The sequence below is a fragment of the Telmatherina bonti genome (genome assembly GCF_933228915.1).
Source record: "Telmatherina bonti genome assembly, chromosome: 12".
NCBI classification, from domain to species: domain Eukaryota; kingdom Metazoa; phylum Chordata; class Actinopteri; order Atheriniformes; family Telmatherinidae; genus Telmatherina; species Telmatherina bonti.
The window spans coordinates 26,312,216-26,334,691 of record NC_136610.1 but is presented as its reverse complement, the minus strand read 5'-3'; the positions used below and the strand labels follow the sequence as shown (position 1 = coordinate 26,334,691).

The following is a 22,476-nucleotide window of genomic DNA, read 5'->3' as shown; positions in this document are numbered from 1 at the left end:
TAACAATTCATTTTATTCATTTTTTCAGCCGTCTAAAATCTTTGTCATCTAGTTCTGCCTTTAATGTACGGTAGACAAGTTTTGCTTCTCAATACACTAGAAGCCCTGATCTGGAACTATCAGTTGCGCCTTTTGATAAGAGAACTTCTTTGATGGATACATGAAAAAAGCTTGAGTGTTACCTTAGGAAGAACCAGTCTAAAAATATAAAACCATATCAGCGCTTCAAAACTTGTTGAGTACTGAATTTGCTTGTTTTTATTGTAAATTTATTGTTACAAAAAAGTCAATATTCATCAGAAACAATATAACATTGGAGCTCAATTTTGGACAAACAAAAAAAAAAAAAATCAACAACATGTTTGAAAATGCATTTAGCCTTTTAAGGAGGACTGTTTTGTCATTAATGTTGTAGTCCACATATGCGAGCACTTTGCAATGTCTCGATAACTTCCTAAGTGACCAGGAAACACTTCGGTACACGAACCAGCTAACTGGGACAGCGATGACTTAAAGTAGTCATCGCTGTCCATGGTACTGAACCAGACATATTTTTGAAAGAGAGTGGGCAAGTGAAAACGTAACATTCTGCAAGTTTACATGAGAATGTTTAAGAGTAAAACTCCATCAGAACACGTAATACGAGTTTCATACAAAACTATATTTTCAGTGATTTCTCCATATAAATTTAAATATGATATGCAAAAATATGCAAAGATTTTTCCTGGCCCCAAGTACTTTGATCGAACCAGTTCACTGTTATTTTATATAACAGGAGGACTGTAAGGTATGTCACTGTGTACAATGTTATACAATGCTGTCCACTTGGTGTCACTACAATATAACAAGCTAAAGATGAGGTCGTCCCTCCCATTGAAAATCTTTTGTTTGGTGCTCAGCAGTCACGGAAACACTCGATACAGGAACCGGAGTGTCATGGGACCGTGAATGGATTGTATCTAAAATAACTATCACAGGTAAAGGCTTCGGCATACACCTGCAGCTGAGAAACAATGGCCCGCGATAAAGCACCAAGTGGCCACTGTTGGCGTGTTTTTCAATTTATTTTACTGCTGATTTGCGGCATGCAAGCTGAGGCTGAATTAAGGTACTCTATTCCAGAGGAGGTCAAAGACGGAACTGTTGTGGGAAACGTTGCTAAGGATCTTGGTTTGGACAAAGCCTCGTTAACATATCGAAGGTTACGTGTTGTGACTGGATCTAAGGACCCTTTTTTTGAGGTAAATACGGATACTGGCGCCTTACTTGTTCGTAAAAAAATCGACAGAGAAGAGCAGTGTGACCGGGAAGGAGCCTGTTTGATGGAGCTTAAAATTCTTCTTGAAAACCCTTTGGAAATGCATCATGTCATTGTGGAAATAACTGACATAAACGATCACGCTCCTACATTTCCAGAAAAAGAGCAGCACTTTCAAATCGCTGAGCATACATCTCCAGGTACACGTTTCCAGCTCCACGCTGCCCGTGATCCTGATGCTGGAGTAAATTCAATCCGTACCTACAAATTAACATCAAATGATAACTTTGATATTGAAATTAATCAAAACGACGAGGACAGAGTACCATTTTTATCTCTGAAAAAGTCACTTGACAGAGAACAGCACAATAATATTTTGTTTTATGTGACAGCAATAGATGGAGGTAAACCCCCAAAGTCAGGGACACTTAATGTTTCAATTACTGTTCTTGACAGTAACGACAACCGCCCGACTTTCAGCCAGGAAACTTACCAAATAGAAATATATGAAAACACCTCAATTGGCAATATTCTTACAAAAGTGGATGCAATTGATCCAGATGAAGGCATTAATGGAGAAATAGAGTATAAACTTAGCAAAGCATTGGCGCGTAAAATTTATGACATATTTGAATTGGACAGCTTAACTGGGCGAATCAAACTGAAAGGACCTGTGGATTTTGAGGAATCAGAAATTTACAAACTCGATGTTGAGGCATCTGACAAAGGAACACCTCCATTAATAGGGAGGTGTCGGTTAATTATAAAGGTAAAAGACGTAAACGATAATGCGCCAGAAATAGAAGTTACGTCATTGTCAAATACCATATCTGAAGATTCAAAGCCTGGCACAGTTATATCACTTATAAGTGTAATGGATAAAGATTCTGGTGTAAATGGAAAAATCATTTTACGCATAACAAACGATGTACCTTTCGAATTAAAACCCTCTTATAAAGAGAACATATATTCACTTGTCACAAAGGAGCACCTGGATCGAGAAGACAAGTCTCATTATGAAATCACAATTCTAGCCACGGATTGCGGCGACAGACCTTTATCTACCGTTAGGACACTAAATGTACAAATTTCAGATGTAAATGATAACAGTCCACGTTTCGATGAAAACCCATTGCTGTTTTATTTGCCAGAAAATAATGCAGCTGGTAAATCAATATTCTCTGTTCGAGCCACTGACAATGATATAAATGAAAATGCTGCTATCTCTTTCCATATTGCAAGAGGGGGGCGTGAAAATGATGTAGCAGCTTTCATTAATATTAATTCTGAAAATGGACAAATATCAGCTCTGAAAAGTTTTGACTTTGAAACCCTGAAAACTTTCCAGTTCCACGTTGTTGCCACAGACTCTGGAACTCCGTCTCTAAGCAGCAACGTCACAGTGAACGTGTTCATTCTGGATCAGAACGACAACCCTCCAGTCATCCTGTATCCAGTCAGCTCCAATGGTTCTGCTGAAGGTGTGGAGGAGATTCCCCGCAATGTGAACGCAGGACACTTGGTGACTAAAGTCAGAGCCTATGATGCTGATATAGGATATAACGGCTGGTTGCTGTTCTCACTGCAGGAAGTTACTGACCACAGTCTCTTTGGTTTGGACCGCTATACAGGACAGATCAGAACACTTCGCTCTTTCACAGAGACAGATGATGCTGAACATAAACTGGTCATACTGGTCAAAGACAATGGCAACGTTTCACTCTCAGCAACAGCTACAGTGATTGTGAAACTCGTGGAGCCCAAAGAAGCTTTTGCAGCTTCTGATGTGAAAAGTGCAGCAAAAGTAAACGAGGAGGACAACGTGACTTTTTACCTGATGATAACACTGGGATCAGTTTCTGTCCTTTTTGTCATCAGCATCATCGTGCTGATTGCAATGCAGTGCTCTAAATCCAGAGACTACACTTCTAAATATCTGCAAGAGACTAATTATGATGGGACACTGTGCCACAGCATCCAGTACCGATCTGGAGACAAGCGGTACATGTTAGTTGGACCCAGAATGAGTATTGGATCCACTATCGTTCCTGGCAGTAATGCAAATACACTTGTGCTGCCTGACAGAAGGAGAACATCTGAGGAGGTAAGCAGCTATACACGGGCGAAGCTCTAATCAGTGTTTTGACAATTGATATTATTAATAGACAAACACCAACAAATACGTATACAAACACGCTTGCGTGTACCAACATACACGCAACTTGTTCCAACACCGATATGTTTAATTTGTAATAGTGAAGCGAATAATTCTGCGTAATTGCGCTGTCCATTCTACTGAAACTTTCTTTCACATCCTTTGTTTTTGTTTTTGCTGTTGTTTCCTACAAAAAGACATCACTTAGATAATACTTTATTATTTATTTTATTTAACAAAAACAAAACAAGGTTCATAACTGTAGTGTTACAAGGTGCAAGAAGACGTTTTGACAGAAAACCTTTTGTCGAAGATATTGGTCCTTGTGCAAGAAATGGGAGGTTTACTTTTTAGGGTGACATTGATAATTAGGCTTGTATAATTTGTTATAAATGTATACAATGCACAGAGCCGATAATTTAAATTGTATCTATATGTTTCTATATATTTTTTAAGAAGTATATTTTTTCAGGGAAGGTTGTTCAGTCATTACATTTGCTGGGTTTCCAATAGAGAGCAAACATATTTAGTATTTCACAGAATTCTGTGCTGTCCTTTATATCACTTTGAGAACATTACGTTTCATTGCATTATTAGTAATATTTTTAATCACTTTAAAAAAAACGGCATTGAAGAAATAAATAATTCCAGGACAGATTTCTTTCAGCTGAAACGTCAATATAAGTTTGTGTCCAGCGTCAAACAAATGTTCTACAGATTAATTTGGTCAAATCTATTTGTTAAAGATACAGAAATCAAATTTAAGATGAACTCACAAGTTAACCTCATCATTAAACCTTTAAAATATACTTTTGACAACATATGAAGAGCAGTAGATTTAAGGAAGGACATGTACAACCACACGCACTCACAAGGTGGCGATACCATGTAAATATAACGCCAAGGAGAGCCTCTGTCGGTCCCTTGGATGCGCCGGTCCATCCCTTCAGGGTGGACACAACATTTAGCTGCTTGGACTAAGCTGACGAGGACTGTTTTTTGATTTTCTGAAACGCGTTTGTCTGACTTTTTCATGCGGTGATGAAAGCAAACCTGTAGAGTTGTGAAGAACAATGAAGCCGTTTGTGATATTTACAGCTCAAAATATGCAACAAAGGAAATGGGATTCATGGCGACCACGATCACCAGTGCTGGAGATTTTGGTTTTGTTCTTATTCATAGAAGCAGCCGCTACTCAAACGAGATACACGATTTCCGAGGAGCTTAAAGAAGGAAGTTTTGTTGGGAATGTATCCAAGGATCTGGGAATAGACTTAAACATGATGAAGCAAAGGAAGTTTCGCATTATGTCCAGCTCGACTGATTCGCTTTTTAAGGTAAACGAGAACGACGGGGTCCTATATACAAAGCAGCAAATAGACCGTGAAGACGTATGCAAGGATAGCGCAGTGTGTTTGATTAACCTAAAAACTGTTCTTGAAAACCCACTAGAAATACATTATGTCACAGTGGAGATAACGGATTTAAACGATCACTCTCCCACGTTTCCCGAAAAAACAAAGATGTTTGAGATTTCAGAGTCTGCGCTGCCAGGAGCTCGATATCAATTACAAAAGGCGCACGATCCTGATAGTGGAATACACTCTGTTCAACAGTATAAAATTAGTAACAATGATCATTTTCGTTTAGAGATTAAAGATCGTGGGAGAGATGGTAAAACCCCGATTTTACAGTTACAGAGGCAGCTTGACAGAGAAACCAAAGCCGTACATAAACTAGTGCTAAAAGCCATTGATGGTGGAACCCCACCAAAGACAGGTACAGTTGAAATATATATTGATGTTGCAGATGTAAATGACAACATGCCTGTTTTCACAAAAGAAACATATGCCGCCGTCCTACAGGAAAATGCTCCAGTTGGCACAACAGTCATCCAAGTTAATGCAACAGATTTGGATGATGGTACCAACGGCGAAGTCGTCTATTCATTTGGCAATGATGTAAAAGACAAAATTCGAGAGATATTTAACATAGATGCTGTTACAGGGGAAATAATAGTTAAAGGCTTTATCGATTTCGAGGAACAAGACAGTTATGACATTGATATACAGGCTTCCGATAAAGGAGCGTTTCCATCCAGAACAGATAAAAGTGTCATCATTAAAATAATAGACACAAACGACAATCCTCCTGAGATAGAAGTGGCATCCTTGTCCAGTACAGTTTCAGAGGACTCCAGACCAGGAACAACCGTAGCGCTTCTTAGCATTACAGATTTAGACTCTGGGATAAATGGCAAAATAATAAGTTACGTTGCTGAAGACAGTCCTTTTACATTAACTCCATCAATTCAAGATAACATGTTCGCTATAATCACTAAGTCAAAGCTGGACCGTGAAGAACAATCGAGATACGACATTACTATAATAGCTAAGGACACCGGTGAACCAGCATTGACATCAGAAAAGACAGTCAGCTTGTATGTGTCAGATACAAATGACAACAGCCCTAAGTTTTCAGCGAATCCCTACACCTTCTACATTATTGAAAATAATCCACCTGGAGGTTCTGTATTTTCTGTACGCGCGTCTGACCGTGATGAGGGAGATAATGCTCTTATTTCTTACAATATTCTCAGGAATACAAACAACGAAAATAAATACGCAACATTCCTTAATATAAACTCTGAAACTGGGGACATTTTGGCGCTAAAAAGTTTTGATTTTGAAACAATAAAAACTTTCCAGTTCCACGTTGTTGCCACAGACTCTGGAACTCCGTCTCTAAGCAGCAACGTCACAGTGAACGTGTTCATTCTGGATCAGAACGACAACCCTCCAGTCATCCTGTATCCAGTCAGCTCCAATGGTTCTGCTGAAGGTGTGGAGGAGATTCCCCGCAATGTGAACGCAGGACACTTGGTGACTAAAGTCAGAGCCTATGATGCTGATATAGGATATAACGGCTGGTTGCTGTTCTCGCTGCAGGAAGTTACTGACCACAGTCTCTTTGGTTTGGACCGCTATACAGGACAGATCAGAACACTTCGCTCTTTCACAGAGACAGATGATGCTGAACACAAACTGATCATACTGGTGAAAGATAATGGGAACGTTTCACTCTCAACAACAGCTACAGTGATTGTGAAACTTGTGGAGCCCAAAGAAGCTTTTGCAGCTTCTGATGTGAAAAGTGCAGCAAAAGTAAACGAGGAGGACAACGTGACTTTTTACCTGATGATAACACTGGGATCAGTTTCTGTCCTTTTTGTCATCAGCATCATCGTGCTGATTGCAATGCAGTGTTCAAAATCCAGAGACTACACTTCTAAATATCTGCAAGAGACTAATTATGATGGGACACTGTGCCACAGCATCCAGTACAGATCTGGAGACAAGAGGTACATGTTAGTTGGACCAAGGATGAGCATAGGATCTACTATTGTTCCTGGCAGTCATGCAAATACACTTGTCTTACCAGACAGAAGACGCACTTCTGAAGAGGTAAGGGTTATTAAGTTGATATCTTCCACGTTTTAGATTAAAATGTATCAGGTAAATCTTTTCTCACTAAACAGTCCTTTGAAACTATGATACATGCCTTGATTTTACTCCTCTTGGGTTTCTGTAATTGACTACATGTTGAAGTTGGTCTGTCATCAGAATCCTGCCGCACGACTTCCAGCCGGTACCAATAAAAGATAACATGTCATCAATGTCTTGGTTTTAGTCAGTTGGCTGTCTGTGCCTTTTAGGGTTAATTTTAAACTCATCATGTTTTATTTAAATGTCCAAGTGATCTATCCTTACTTTCTCTGAGCTTCTTCGCCCATATTCGCTTTCTCGGGCCCTCAGGTCAGCTGACCAGCTTTTTTTTTTTTTTTTTTTTTTTTTTTTTTTTTTAAGGCAATTAGGTCCAGGAGGAAGTTAAGAAGGCACATGGTTCAATTCATTTTTGCTGCATATCTGTGGAATAATCGTTCTTTGCACATCTCCTTCACTGTACACTTTTCAAACTTGGCCATTTTCATTCTTTGTCTTTGAAGAGTCAGTAGTTATTTGAAAAAAAAAAAAAGATTCAAGTGGGTTAGCTGTTCACACACACGCACACACACACACACACACACACACACATACACACACACACACACACACACATATATATATATATATATATATATATATATATATATATATATATATATATATATATATATATATATATATATAGCGGTTTTTACTTGTGAGTAGCATGGTTGTTTAAACGTACATACTAACATTTAGAGTATCCTCTGGATTCAGATATTGTATGTTGTTGATTACTCGTGATTACTAATTAGTCTGATTAATGTTTGTGTGTTACAGTTACTTTGCTTTATGGTGATGAACTTATACATTTTTTAAGTTGACAGTAGGCTATATTTACAGCGTTCACAAAATAGGTCGTAGATGGTATATGCCAATGTTTTAGTTTTGCGTTTTCAAAATCATATTAAACTACTACTAAAGCCACTTAGAGTTTTCAAAAGGTTTGCTCAGTTACTTTCCACATCTTGCATGTCTACGTTTGTCTCATGACAAGCTCGAATTCATATGTTCTTCATTTTTTGTTTTTTTTTTTCAGCCTGATACTCTTTCAACTAGCAAATGCACTCGGAGAACGCAAACCTCCGCGAGGGTTACAGTTCTAAAAAAAAAAAAAAAAAAAAAAAAAAAAAAAAAAATTCTGAATAAAAACGGTGTTCCGGATCACAATCAAAATTAAATCCGTTTTTCTTTTTCAGATTTCCAACAGTTCCTGAAAATTTAATGAAAATACATCGGTAACTTTTTGAGGTTCACACAAACAGACAAACAAACAAACGAATAAACGCAAGTAAAAGCATAACCTCATTGTCGGGGGTATTTATATTAAAGCTGATGTGTGAAAATCAATTGTTGCTGTTGCAACAGCGTTGTAACTCTGATAGAAACTTTGGCTGTCAGCCCGTTTTCCACTTTTTTTTGAAAAAATATTGTGATTAGAAGAAGAAAAACATACTTTAAAGGAGAACTTGTTCTACACTTTTGGGATTGTTTAAATGAGTCGCACTTTGCCGGTGGTAAATAGATAGTTTGATTTTTTTTTTCTTTGTTAAATAGACATTTTTCCAGGCATATTTTCCAATATCATACACCGATTGAAAAAATCCCACCGTAGTGCTATTTCCAAACACTTGGTGTCAGTGTAACAATAAATAATGTTAACATATATCTTCGTCATATCCACCAGACCCTTCCCCATCCTCTCAAACCCGGAGAACCTTTCGTACTTGCGTGGCGATTTTTTAAAATGCCTCTTTAAAACTGTCTCTGTTGGAAAGTAGGTGCACTGTGATCGCATTTGTACCGGAAGAAAATTATTGTTTTGAGAAGAGCTTTTTAGAAATAGATTTTAGCCTCGTTTATTAGTTTCATCTTCACGTAATGGAACAAAGGCTTCGACAATTATGGCTGGTGTGGACAAAGTGGATTGTATTCCTGATATATCTGGGTCCGTTTTGGAGCAGCGCTTCAGGACAGTTCAGATATTCAATATCCGAGGAAGTTCAAGAAGGAACTGTTGTTGGAAATATCGCAAAGGATTTAGGCCTTGATAAATCATCACTGAAAGAGCGGGGGATCCGTATTGTCTACGAATCCACGGAGTCTCCATTTAGAATAAATCAAGGTGATGGTATCTTGTATGTAAACGAAAAACTAGACAGAGAGGAAGTCTGCGACCGCAGCAAGGTTTGCCTAATTGAATTAAAGATCGTCTTAGAAACCCCGCTGGAGGTCCATTATGTCACTGTTGAGATCCTGGATGTAAATGATCATGCACCAAGCTTTCTGGATAAGGAAAAAAAGTTAGACATTTTTGAATCTGCATTAGTGGGAGCAAAATTTCAGCTGCAGGCTGCACGCGATGCTGATAGTGGTTCATTGGCCGTTCAGCAGTACAAATTGAACCAAAACGAATATTTTCGCTTAGAGGTAAAAGATCGTGGTGAAGACCGCAAAACACCAAGTTTAGTTCTTCAAAAGCCTCTTGACAGAGAATCAGTGAAGACCCATGAGCTGCTCTTGACAGCCTTCGATGGAGGTAAACCTCCAAGATCTGGTAACATGACAATAATTGTTAACGTGATCGATGTTAATGATAATCCTCCAGTTTTCAGTCAGGAGTCATACACTGTGCAGATGATGGAAAATTCTCCTGTTGGTACTAATATAATCCAAGTTAATGCAACAGATTCTGATGAAGGTTCAAATGGGGAAGTTGTTTATTCATTTGGCAATGATGTTGACGCAAAGGTGCGTGCACGTTTTGATTTGAACCCAGTGACTGGAGTGATTACAGTGGCAGGAGCGATAGATTTTGAAGAGAGTGACAGGTATGAAATAGATATACAAGCGTCTGACAAAGGTGCAGTTACACAGACGACAGACAAAACTGTGATAATCAATGTTGTTGATGTAAATGACAATGAACCGAAGATTGAAGTCACTTCTTTTTCGCAAACGCTCCCAGAAGATTCAAAGCCAGGAACAACAGTGGCGTTGATTAGCGTAAAAGATGCTGATTCTGGTCTTAACGGGAAAGTGATATGCTTCATTAACCAAGACCTTCCGTTTCTGCTCAGACCATCTTTACAACGAAACATGTATTCACTTGTAACTAAAACGTTTTTGGACAGAGAAGAGCAGTCGAGTTATAGTGTACAGATTTTTGCAAAAGACACGGGTGAACCGTACTTATCTTCAGAGAAAGGCATGACGATTGTTGTGTCTGATGTAAATGATAACAGCCCTGAATTCTTACAAAATCCATATACTTTTTACATTTTCGAGAACAACAACCCAGGAGACACTATTTTATCAGTTACAGCCGGCGATCGTGATGAGGGAAAATGTTCTCTAATTACATATCTAATTTTAAGGGATAGAGGAGATGAACATCTGTTTACATCTTTCCTTAATATTAATACTGAAAATGGAGATGTTACAGCGCTAAAAAGTTTTGACTTTGAAACCCTGAAAACTTTCCAGTTCCACGTTGTTGCCACAGACTCTGGAACTCCGTCTCTAAGCAGCAACGTCACAGTGAACGTGTTCATTCTGGATCAGAACGACAACCCTCCAGTCATCCTGTATCCAGTCAGCTCCAATGGTTCTGCTGAAGGTGTGGAGGAGATTCCCCGCAATGTGAACGCAGGACACTTGGTGACTAAAGTCAGAGCCTATGATGCTGATATAGGATATAACGGCTGGTTGCTGTTCTCACTACAGGAAGTTACTGACCACAGTCTCTTTGGTTTGGACCGCTATACAGGACAGATCAGAACACTTCGCTCATTCACAGAGACAGATGAAGCTGAACATAAACTGGTCATACTGGTGAAAGACAATGGGAACGTTTCACTCTCAGCAACAGCTACAGTGATTGTGAAACTTGTGGAGCCCAAAGAAGCTTTTGCAGCTTCTGATGTTAAAAGTGCAGCAAAAGTAGACGAGGAGGACAACGTGACGTTTTACCTCATCATAACACTGGGCTCTGTGTCAGTACTGTTTCTCATCAGCATCGTCGTGCTGATTGCAATGCAGTGCTCAAAATCTACAGAATATACATCAAAATATCTACAAGAGACTAATTATGATGGGACACTGTGCCACAGCATCCAGTACAGATCTGGAGACAAACGCTACATGTTAGTTGGACCCAGAATGAGTATAGGATCTACTATAGTGTCTGCCAGCAATGCAAATACACTTGTGCTGCCTGACAGGAGACATACTTCTGAAGAGGTAAGACAAACTTTTCAACTGTACCTTGACGTAACTGCGCTGAATTTTAGATCTTTTGTGCAGTACTGATTTTATGTTTACATTTTCACCTGTCTGAAGATAATTTGTCTCACCGTTTCGCTTTTTTTTTTTTTTTTTTTTTTTAAATTTTCTACTTTGCAATAATACAATTATAAAATTTATGACAATGTTCAAAATAGCTCACCTTCATGGTCATCCCTCATAAAGTTACAGTTAAAGATGGTTGTATGAATATAGTTTACAATATTTTCCTATGCAAATTGTATCAAACATTATTTAATTAAGCAAACCTTTTTTTGTTTGTTTGTTTGTTTGTTTTCTATTATTGTACACTCTCATTATCTGGTTACATTTGGGAAATACATGTTTATTAATCATGTTTAACGGATTAATTCCCTCAAAGTAAGAAGGGACATTAACTCAAGAATAGTACATAGTGTTTTATGTGCCTCATAAAGATGAATGATGGGACATCTTAATTTTATTTTTAATAAACTTAGGCTAAAAAGAAAACTGATCTTGCTCAAGTTGTCGCTGTTCGTGGTCCTGAACACGTTTAACTCCCTTTTACATTTTCTTTGGTAAATTAATTTGTTCTTGTGAGGAAAGAGTAGTCTATGCATATTTCAGTCTTTACAGAGTCTATTTAAGTGAGGATTTAATGTGTATGGAAAATGGAAAGCCAGCTTTGGGTTTTTGATAAAATTAACTAGACCTCTAACGCATATAAACTAAATCCACAAAAGTTCAGTCATGGTACAAATAACCTCTATTTCAAATGCAATATTGCATTACAATATTTTTTTTCTAGGGGGCAGTATAATGACAATTTCCTTTCATCTCGTCATACCAGTCAGGAGACCGCCCTCCTTAATAAAATGCAAACGCATAAGCAGTGGTTTACACACTTCTGGCTCGAAAACAAAATCCAAAGGTAAATGAATCTCTCTGAGCCAAAGATTGAATTGTGCTAAGAAGTAAAGCAGATTTTTCTTTTTATCAATTTTAGAATTCCGTTGAAGAAACACCGCAAAAGCTGTCTATTTACAGTGTTTTATTTTTACATCATGGAACAAAGGCGATGCCGATCGCGGAGAGCTTGGACAAAAAGGATTGTAAGCATAATATTGTTGGTCCTGTTTTGGAGCAGCGCTTCAGGACAATTTAGATATTCAATCTCTGAGGAAGTTCACGACGGAACTGTGATTGGGAATATCGCGAAAGATTTGGGTCTTGATTACATCTCCCTGAAAGAAAGAAGGATTCGGATCGTCTACGGTTCCACGGAGCCTCCCTTTAAAATAAATCAAGATGATGGTATCTTGTATGTAAACCGGAAAATTGACAGAGAAGAACTGTGCGACCGCAGCAAGGTTTGTGTAATTGACGTGAAAGCCGTCTTAGAAAATCCCCTGGAGGTCCATTACCTGACCGTTGAGATTGTGGATGTAAATGACCATGCACCAAGCTTCCCGGAAAATGAAAAAATGTTAGAGATTTCTGAATCTGCAATGCCGGGAGCAAGGTTTCAGTTAAAAGCTGCACGGGACGCTGATAGTGGGTCATTTTCCGTTCAGCAGTACAAACTGAGTCACAATGAACACTTTCGTTTAGAGGTAAAAGATCGTGGTGAGGACCGTAAAACACCAAGTTTAGTTCTTCATAAACCGCTTGACAGAGAATCCATCCAAACCTATGAGCTGCTCTTGACTGCGTTCGATGGAGGTAAACCTCCAAAATCTGGTAACATGACAATAATTGTTAACGTGATCGATGTTAATGATAATCCTCCAGTTTTCAGTCAGGAGTCATATACAGCGCATGTTAGGGAGAGTGCTCCTGTTGGTACGACTGTTATCCAAGTCAAGGCGGCAGATGTAGATGAAGGTTCAAATGGGGAAGTTGTGTACTCATTTGGCAATGATGTGGATGCGCTGACAGTTGAACGTTTTGATTTAAATCCAGTGACTGGAGTGATTACTGTAGCAGGAGCTATAGACTTTGAAGATGGTCATAAATATGAAATTGATATTCAGGCGTCTGACAAAGGTACAGCAGCACTAAGTACAGAAAAAACAGTTGTTATTATTATTGATGACATAAATGACAATGAACCACAGATTGAGGTAACATCTTTTTTACATGAGCTGCCAGAAGATTCCAAACCTGGTACCACAGTGGCATTAATTACTGTAAAAGATTCAGATGCAGGTCTCAATGGAAAAGTAATGTGTTTCTTAAGCCAAGATATCCCTTTTTCAATCACTCCAGCCTTACAGAATAATGTTTACTCTCTAGTAACTAAACAGGTTTTGGACAGAGAAAAGAAATCACATTATGATGTGATCATTGTTGCAAAAGATGCTGGTGAACCATCCTTAACATCAGACAAAAAGATAACAATTTTAGTGTCTGATGTGAATGATAATAGCCCTGAGTTTTCACAGAACCCATATACCTTCTACATGAATGAGAATAACAACCCAGGGAAGACTATTTTATCAGTGACAGCTCTTGATCATGATGAAGGCAGTAATGCTGTGATTTCATATATGATTTTAAGAAATAGAGGAGGTGAAAATATGGTTCCATCTTTTCTTAATGTAAACTCTGAAACTGGAGATATTGTGGCACTAAAAAGTTTTGACTTTGAAACACTGAAAACTTTCCAGTTCCACGTTGTTGCCACAGATTCTGGAACTCCGTCTCTAAGCAGCAACGTCACAGTGAACGTGTTCATTCTGGATCAGAACGACAACCCTCCAATCATCCTGTATCCAGTCAGCTCCAATGGTTCTGCTGAAGGTGTGGAGGAGATTCCCCGCAATGTGAACGCAGGACACTTGGTGACTAAAGTCAGAGCCTATGATGCTGATATAGGATATAACGGCTGGTTGCTGTTCTCGCTGCAGGAAGTTACTGACCACAGTCTCTTTGGTTTGGACCGCTATACAGGACAGATCAGAACACTTCGCTCATTCACAGAGACAGATGATGCTGAACATAAACTGGTCATACTGGTGAAAGATAATGGGAACATTTCACTGTCAGCAACAGCTACAGTGATTGTTAAACTTGTGGAACCAAAGGAAGCTTTTGCAGCTTCTGATGTGAAAAGTGCAGCAAAAGATGATGAAGATAACAATGTGACTCTTTACCTGATGATAACTCTGGGCTCAGTTTCAGTTCTTTTTCTCATGAGCATCATAATTCTGATTGCAATGCAGTGCTCAAAATCTACAGAGTATACATCAAAATATCTACAGGAGACTAATTATGATGGGACACTGTGCCACAGCATCCAGTACAGATCTGGAGACAAGCAATACATGCTTGTTGGACCCAGGACTAGTATAGGATCCACTATAGTGCCTGGTAGTCACGCAAATACACTTGTGCTCCGTGACAGCAGACATACTTCTGAAAAGGTAAGATCAAGTTTTCCATTTTGATATTTTCTAAATAAAAATAATATTAATTTCATATAAAATTTGATGTATCCATGTATAATTATGTGCTTTATGTTGTTCCTATAACAGCAACCTTTTTTTTTCTCATTTTCTAAATTAGATTTATTTTATTATGCAATAATTTGATAAACACTTTTATCCGAATTGACTTACATGTGAAAAACTATCAACAACCTGACTCGCATGTCTTGTGGGTTAGAGAAAATACCCGGAGAAAGCTCATGCATACATGAGGAAACATACAAACAGCACACAGAAAGGTCGCCATTCAAACCTGAGCCCAACAAAGGCTTGAAACAGCAATTTTCTTTCTGTGAGGCCTCAGTGCTTGTTTTGTCATAACTTTTTTACAAACAATAGAACAGAACTAGACAACAGTCACTCTATGAAATATCTCAGTCATGGCCTACTGTTCTGCTGTTTTTTTATGTTGACAGTAACTGAGTGTTGAGATAGTCTGGTTGTTTGCATTCGTTTTTGTACTTTCTGCATTTACATCACAATCTCCTATCTAAGTCAGTTGATATGGCTGATTGATCAATATTTTATGTCTTGCTCCATCTAATCATGCAGATGTTGCCATGAGTATGTTATTGTTGTTTGGTGACACTGACAAAGCTTTACTTTGTGGAGTGGACCTATCTGTGAAAGCCCGCTGCTGTGGTTGTGACATACCAGACTGCAGCTGTCCATGGTGCTGAAACATTGGCAGTCATAACAACTTCTTTTTACGACACATCTACTATATTATGTGGAAAAAAAAAACAACCAAATATAGTTTTTGTGTAAAGAAGTAAAATTTGTGGTTCAGCTGCATTTCGTGGAAACCTTAAAACACGTTGTTTCTTTCTTGTCAAAAAAAAAAAGAAAAAAAACCCCACTTTTTTCAAGGGATTTTTTTCTTCATAAATGTATTGCCCTGGTTTAAAATATCGTACTGCAGTGTGAATCCCAGACACTTGGTGTCAGTATAATGACAAATACTGTTTCACATGTTTGTTTTTTTTTTTTTTTTTTTTTTCATATATATCCAACAGACCCATCCTTTCCCGTTACAACCATTATCAGGCGAAACTCGGATGTGCTTTCATATCGAACTCACAACATGCGTTTTTAAAACATTTTTTTTTTCTTGAACGGCTGCACTGAAATAGTCTATGTGGTGGATGGCATCTTAGTATATGCAAAACCTTTTTTTGAAAGGCGATTTAGTTTAAACATTTAATCTTCAAATGGAACGAAGGCTTCAACCAACACGGAGAGCGGGGATAAAGTGGACTGTATTTCTGACCTGCCTGATTCCGTTTTGGAGAACTGCTCTGGGGCAAATCAGATACTCCATCCCCGAGGAAGTCCATGAAGGAACTACCGTTGGAAATATCGCAAAGGATTTAGGAATTGAAAAAGCCGCATTGACAGAGAGGGGGATCCGTATTGTCTACGGTTCCACAGAGCTCCCCTTTAAAGTAAATCAAGCTGATGGTATCTTGTATGTGAATGAGAAATTAGACAGAGAGCAACTGTGCGACCGCAGCAAGGTTTGCGTTATTAACGTAAAAGCTGTCTTAGAAAACCCGCTGGAGGTCCATTATATTACCGTTGAGATCCTGGATGTAAATGATCATGCACCAAGCTTTCCGGACAAAGAAAACATCTTAGAAATTTCTGAATCTGCGTTACCAGGGGCAAAATTTCAGTTACAAGCAGCGCGTGATGGTGATAGTGGGTCATTTTCCGTTCAGCGGTACAGACTGAGTCATAGTGAATATTTTCGTTTAGAGGTAAAAGATCGTGGTGAGGACCGTAAAACGCCTAGTTTAGTTCTGCACAACTCTCTTGATAGAGAATCAGTGAAAAGCCATGTATTGCATTTGTCAGCTTTTGATGGAGGTAAACCTCCAAAATCTGGTAACATGACAGTGATAGTTAATGTTTCTGATGTTAATGATAATCCTCCAGTTTTCAGTCAGGAGTCATATACAGCAAAAGTGAGTGAAAATTCTCCTGTTGGTACAACTGTAATCCAAGTTAATGCAACAGATTTGGATGAAGGTTCAAATGGGGACGTTGTTTATTCATTTGGCAACGACGTTGACGCACGGGTACGTGCACGTTTTGATTTGAACTCAGTGACTGGCGTCATTACTGTGGCAGGGAGTATAGACTTTGAAGAGAGTGACAGGTATGAAATAGATATTCAAGCTTCTGACAAAGGTGCAGCTACGCTGACGACAGATAAAATTGTGATAATCGACGTTGTTGATGTAAATGATAATGTACCGAAAATTGAAGTTACTTCGTTGGCACATGCACTGCCAGAAGATTCTAAACCAGGAAGGACAGTGGCGTTAATTAGTGTCACAGATTTAGACTCTGGTCTCAACGGTAAAGTGATGTGTTCCATCAGTCAAGACCTCCCGTTTTTGCTTACTCCTTCTCTGCAAAATAACATGTACTCTCTTGTGACAAAACACCTTCTGGACAGAGAACAACAGTCCAGTTATAGTGTGTTAATTGTCGCTAGAGACGCTGGTGAACCTTCCTTATCATCAGAAAAAATTATAACAATTCTTGTATCTGACGTGAATGATAACAGCCCTGATTTTTTACAAAGCCATTTTATTTTCTACATAAATGAGAATAATAAACCTGGAGATACTATTTTATCAGTGACAGCCCTAGATCATGACGAGGGAAGTAATGCTCTAATTTCATATTCTATTTTAAGAGATAAAGGACGCGAAAATCTGCCCACGTCTTTTTTAAATGTTAACTCTGAAAATGGAGATATTGCGGCGCTAAAAAGTTTTGACTTTGAAACCCTGAAAACTTTCCAGTTCCACGTTGTTGCCACAGACTCTGGAACTCCGTCTCTAAGCAGCAACGTCACAGTGAACGTGTTCATTCTGGATCAGAACGACAACCCTCCAGTCATCCTGTATCCAGTCAGCTCCAATGGTTCTGCTGAAGGTGTGGAGGAGATTCCCCGCAATGTGAACGCAGGACACTTGGTGACTAAAGTCAGAGCCTATGATGCTGATATAGGATATAACGGCTGGTTGCTGTTCTCACTGCAGGAAGTTACTGACCACAGTCTCTTTGGTTTGGACCGCTATACAGGACAGATCAGAACACTTCGCTCATTCACAGAGACAGATGATGCTGAACATAAACTGGTCATACTGGTGAAAGACAATGGGAACGTTTCGCTTTCAGCAACAGCTACAGTGGTTGTTCAACTTGTGGAGCCCAAAGAAGCATTTGCAGCTTCTGATGTGAAAAGTGCAGCAAAAGTAGACGAGGAGGACAACGTGACTTTTTACCTCATCATAACACTGGGCTCTGTGTCAGTACTGTTTCTCGTTAGCATCGTCGTGCTGATTGCAATGCAGTGCTCAAAATCTACAGAGTATAGTTCAAAATATCTACAAGAGACTAATTATGATGGGACACTGTGCCACAGCATCCAGTACAGATCTGGAGATAAACGCTACATGTTAGTTGGACCCAGAATGAGCATAGGATCCACCATAGTTCCTGGTAGCAATGCCAACACACTCGTGCTTCCTGACAGGAGGCAGCCATCTAAAGAGGTAAGGCTTTAAATAAAATATTTGTTTAATATTATTTATTTTTATTTTTTATGTTTAGATTTTTACGTGATTATTAGTGAAGTACATCTTGATTACAAGATGTACAAGATGTACTTTAATTGTTTGTTTCCGTTATTGCTGATCTTTGTCCCGCTTCATCATTTTTACCATAACAACGTTTTGAGAGACAAACCTTTCCATGTGTTTTTTTTAATTTTTTTTTTTTTTATTAATTTATTTTTTTTTATTTATTGTTTTATTCTAATCATAAAACACAATATTTTCTATTAAATTTTTGGACAATGATGAATGGGTTTGTTGATAATGAACAAAAACGTACTAACGGTAATGATTAATTTGTTATCACATGAATAGAAACAACGCTACAACAATTAATTTTAGTCACATTCCCCTGTTCTGATGAATATAAACTTTTTAAACTTCGTATTCCACAATGGAATGGCAACCTGTCAAGCTGTATCCTCTCTCTAGCCTGCTAGTTGATAAGCTTAAGTTTCCCCACGACCCCAACTTTGAAGAAGGCATTGAAAATTGATGGATGGATTGAAACTTTATATTATATCGTAATTATTTGAGACGCCTGCAGGTTCTGCAAATACAATCTACGACACTTGGTGTCACTCAAGTCCAAAAATTACATGCATTTAGAAGCGCGTCACATCACGAGGAGTACCCTATCCGTGCCTTTTTTTGTCACACAGTATGTGTATTTGCGACTTGATAGCAGTGGAGTGGGTTTTTTGATCATTTTCCCTTCATAAAACACATCTCGGAACGCATTCAAGATTATCATGCGCTAACAGGATTTAAATTCGTGTTTATTTTGTGGACTATTCTTCAACTGATCAGTAACATGGAACAAAGAAGAAGGAAAGCATGGAGGGAGGGATGGTGCTATTTTATCCTTGTCGCTTTGGACGTTTTGTGTGGTGGAGCTTTGGCACAAATCAGATATTCCATTTACGAAGAAGTTCAAGATGGAACCGTTGTTGGCAATATTGCTAAAGATCTGGGATTAGATAAGAGCGCTCTGAAAGACAGAGGATATCGCATTGTAGCAGGTTCAACCGAGCCACTATTTGAGGTTAATCAAAACAACGGCATCCTGTTTCTGAAAAAGAGAATAGACAGGGAGGAGGTGTGTGAAAGAAGCATTCCATGTTTGATCAACTTGAAAACCGTGCTAGAAAATCCGCTAGAGATCCATTATGTGGCAGTGGAAATACTTGATATAAACGATCATTCTCCAGAGTTCCCAGAGAAAGAAAAAAGGCTTGAAATTTCAGAGTCAGCCCTTACTGGCACGAGATTTCAGCTACAAGCTGCGCGCGATCCCGATGCAGGTCTGTTTTCCATTCAGCATTATAAACTTAGTCATAACGATCATTTCAGGGTTGAAGTCAAGGACCGAGGAGAAGACCTCAAGGTACCATTTTTGGTTCTTCAGAAACAGTTAGATCGAGAAACAGCAGGGAGACATCAGCTACGTCTTACAGCTGTTGATGGCGGCAAACCAGCAAAGTCTGGTGAAATAGAAATAATTGTGGATGTAATTGATGTCAACGACAACTCTCCGATATTCACCAAAGATGTGTATTCTGTTACCCTGAAAGAAAACGTCCCGATTGGCACGGTTGTGATTCAGGTTAATGCCACAGATTTGGACCAAGGAACAAACGGCGATATAATGTACTCATTTGGTAAAGAGGTTGACTCAGAATTAATGGACCTCTTTGGTATTGATGAAAACACTGGTGAAATTAAAGTGAGAGGTCTCATAGATTATGAGAAAAGAAAAAAATATGAAATTGACATACAGGCGTCTGATAAGGGACATGTCCCTTTAACTAGTGACAAAAGTGTTGTAATAACTGTTCTTGATGTTAATGACAACGCTCCTGAGATAGAAATCACATCATTTTCTAGTTCAGTAAGAGAAGATTCAAAAATAGGAACGACTGTAGCCCTCATTAGCACCCGCGATATAGATTCTGGCATAAATGGTAAAGTAATCTGCACAATACAGCAAGATGTTCCTTTTACTTTGTCTCCAGCATTACAAGAAAATATGTATGCTGTTTTAACCAAGTCGGCATTGGACAGGGAAGCAATTTCTCTTCATGAGCTAACAATTATCGCAAAGGACACAGGTGTTCCCTCGTTTAAAACGGAGAAGACCATTAGTGTTGTTGTATCTGATATAAATGACAACGTGCCAGAGTTTTTGCTAAGCCCTTACACATTCTATATTACTGAAAATAACCGTCCAGGAGTCTCGGTTTTTTCAGTAAAGGCCCACGATCGTGATGAGGGTGACAATTCCCTTGTTGTATATCATATTTTAAGAGATGGAAGTGGAAATAACAAGTTATCTTCATTTTTAAACATCAACTCTGAGACTGGAGATATTTTGGCACTAAAAGGTTTTGACTTTGAAACACTGAAAACTTTCCAGTTCCACGTTGTTGCTACAGACTCTGGAACTCCGTCTCTAAGCAGCAACGTCACAGTGAACGTGTTCATTCTGGATCAGAACGACAACCCTCCAGTCATCCTGTATCCAGTCAGCTCCAATGGTTCTGCTGAAGGTGTGGAGGAGATTCCCCGCAATGTGAACGCAGGACACTTGGTGACTAAAGTCAGAGCCTATGATGCTGATATAGGATATAACGGCTGGTTGCTGTTCTCACTGCAGGAAGTTACTGACCACAGTCTCTTTGGTTTGGACCGCTATACAGGACAGATCAGAACACTTCGCTCATTCACAGAGACAGATGATGCTGAACATAAACTGGTCATACTGGTCAAAGACAATGGGAATATTTCACTCTCAGCAACAGCTACAGTGATTGTTAAACTTGTGGAGCCCAAAGAAGCTTTTGCAGCTTCTGATGTGAAAAGTGCAGCAAAAGTAAACGAGGAGGACAACGTGACTTTTTATCTCATCATAACTTTGGGCTCAGTTTCCGTTCTTTTTCTCATTAGCATCATTGTGCTTATTGCAATGCAGTGCTCTAAATCAACAAACTATTCGTCAAAGTATCTACAAGAGACTAATTATGATGGGACACTGTGCCACAGCATCCAGTACCGATCTGGAGATAAACGCTACATGTTAGTTGGACCACGAATGAGTATAGGATCTACTATTGTTCCTGGCAGCAATGCAAATACGCTTGTGCTTCCCGACAGGAGGAGACCGTCTGAGGAGGTAAGCCATAATAGAAAGGATTTAATTTTTCAAGCAGTTATAACATAAATATCCAATTAATGTGAAATATGTGTTTATAAACTAAATAAAGTATTAATGTCAGTTTAAGTGGCAATGACTTTCAACTTAATTAAATAGCAAAACACCTGTTGCAATTTCTTCATTCTTTCAATTTTATATTTGAAAGACAAACTGTGTTACAATGCCACCATGGTTAATATTAGATTACCAACATCATTCTTTAAACTACAAGTGCATGTCTGGTTTTCGGTCCAGTTGGACGCGTATGCATCCCTCTCTAATTGTAAAATAGAAAAAAATGAAAAGATCTTTTGCAAAACAATTAATGATAAGAAAAAAGGTAAAATATAACTTCCGATTGTGTGTATCTGTCCATGGTGCTGAACATAAAAACGCACGTCAGGTTTTACGTTGCTTGAAAACTCGATGGTTTTAAATCTTTGCACACACACATGAAGACAGTGGTGTGTCATCATTTTAGGTCTGGGCAAGAAGGGCACACTTTAGCTGAATGGTGAATGAGTGTAGTAACAGCTACATTCTGCAACATTAACACACATTCAGTCCTGAAGCGGGGGCAAAAGTGGTGGAGATGGGTGTCGTTGAGGATCTTGTTAGTATCACATATAATCAAATGTAAACAGGGTGCTAACAAACTTTGTTTGTTGATGTTGCTCATCAAATATAATACCAACCTCTTATGAGTGGAAATATCCTTTTTTATTTCAGTGCTTTCCCGAGCTACTCTGAAAGTTTTCTGTTATCCTAAAATTTAGCAAGAGTCAAATATATAATATAGCAGTCCTATTTATTTAAATTTTCTATTGGTTAGCAATTTACAAAAGTATTTTTCAAATATATATTTTTAAATTCGTGAAACCCTTTATATTCGCATTGGGAAAGGAAATGTATTGTTCTTTGAGCTAAATGCAATTTTAC

The 22,476-nt window shown here is 38.6% G+C and overlaps 3 protein-coding genes across 4 annotated transcripts in view; all 3 read left to right on the top strand.

Annotated features, from left to right (window-relative positions):
* Positions 1-22,476, top strand: part of LOC306763163 (protocadherin alpha-C2-like) — a gene marked incomplete at its 5' end in the record, with an annotated part of 198,701 nt that overhangs the window by 32,418 nt on the left and 143,807 nt on the right. The window contains one exon of one of the 2 annotated variants that reach the window (XM_079249893.1): positions 19,159-21,516. The exons of the other annotated variant lie outside the window; for it this stretch is intronic. Coding sequence (XP_079106019.1) covers positions 19,159-21,516 — 2,358 coding nt within the window. Of the gene's footprint in view, positions 1-19,158; positions 21,517-22,476 lie in introns of those variants that run through there. 2 annotated transcript variants of the gene reach the window in all.
* Positions 1,014-14,986, top strand: LOC306763022 (uncharacterized protein; the record flags this gene model as incomplete). Its single annotated transcript, XM_079249690.1, has 5 exons — positions 1,014-3,362; positions 6,122-6,577; positions 8,882-11,200; positions 14,488-14,649; positions 14,891-14,986. 5 exons carry the CDS (start codon positions 1,014-1,016, stop codon positions 14,984-14,986), a joined length of 5,382 nt encoding a protein of 1,793 aa, XP_079105816.1.
* On the top strand, positions 15,924-18,296 carry LOC306763021 (protocadherin alpha-8-like; the record flags this gene model as incomplete). Its single annotated transcript, XM_079249689.1, has 1 exon — positions 15,924-18,296. One exon carries the CDS (start codon positions 15,924-15,926, stop codon positions 18,294-18,296), a length of 2,373 nt encoding a protein of 790 aa, XP_079105815.1.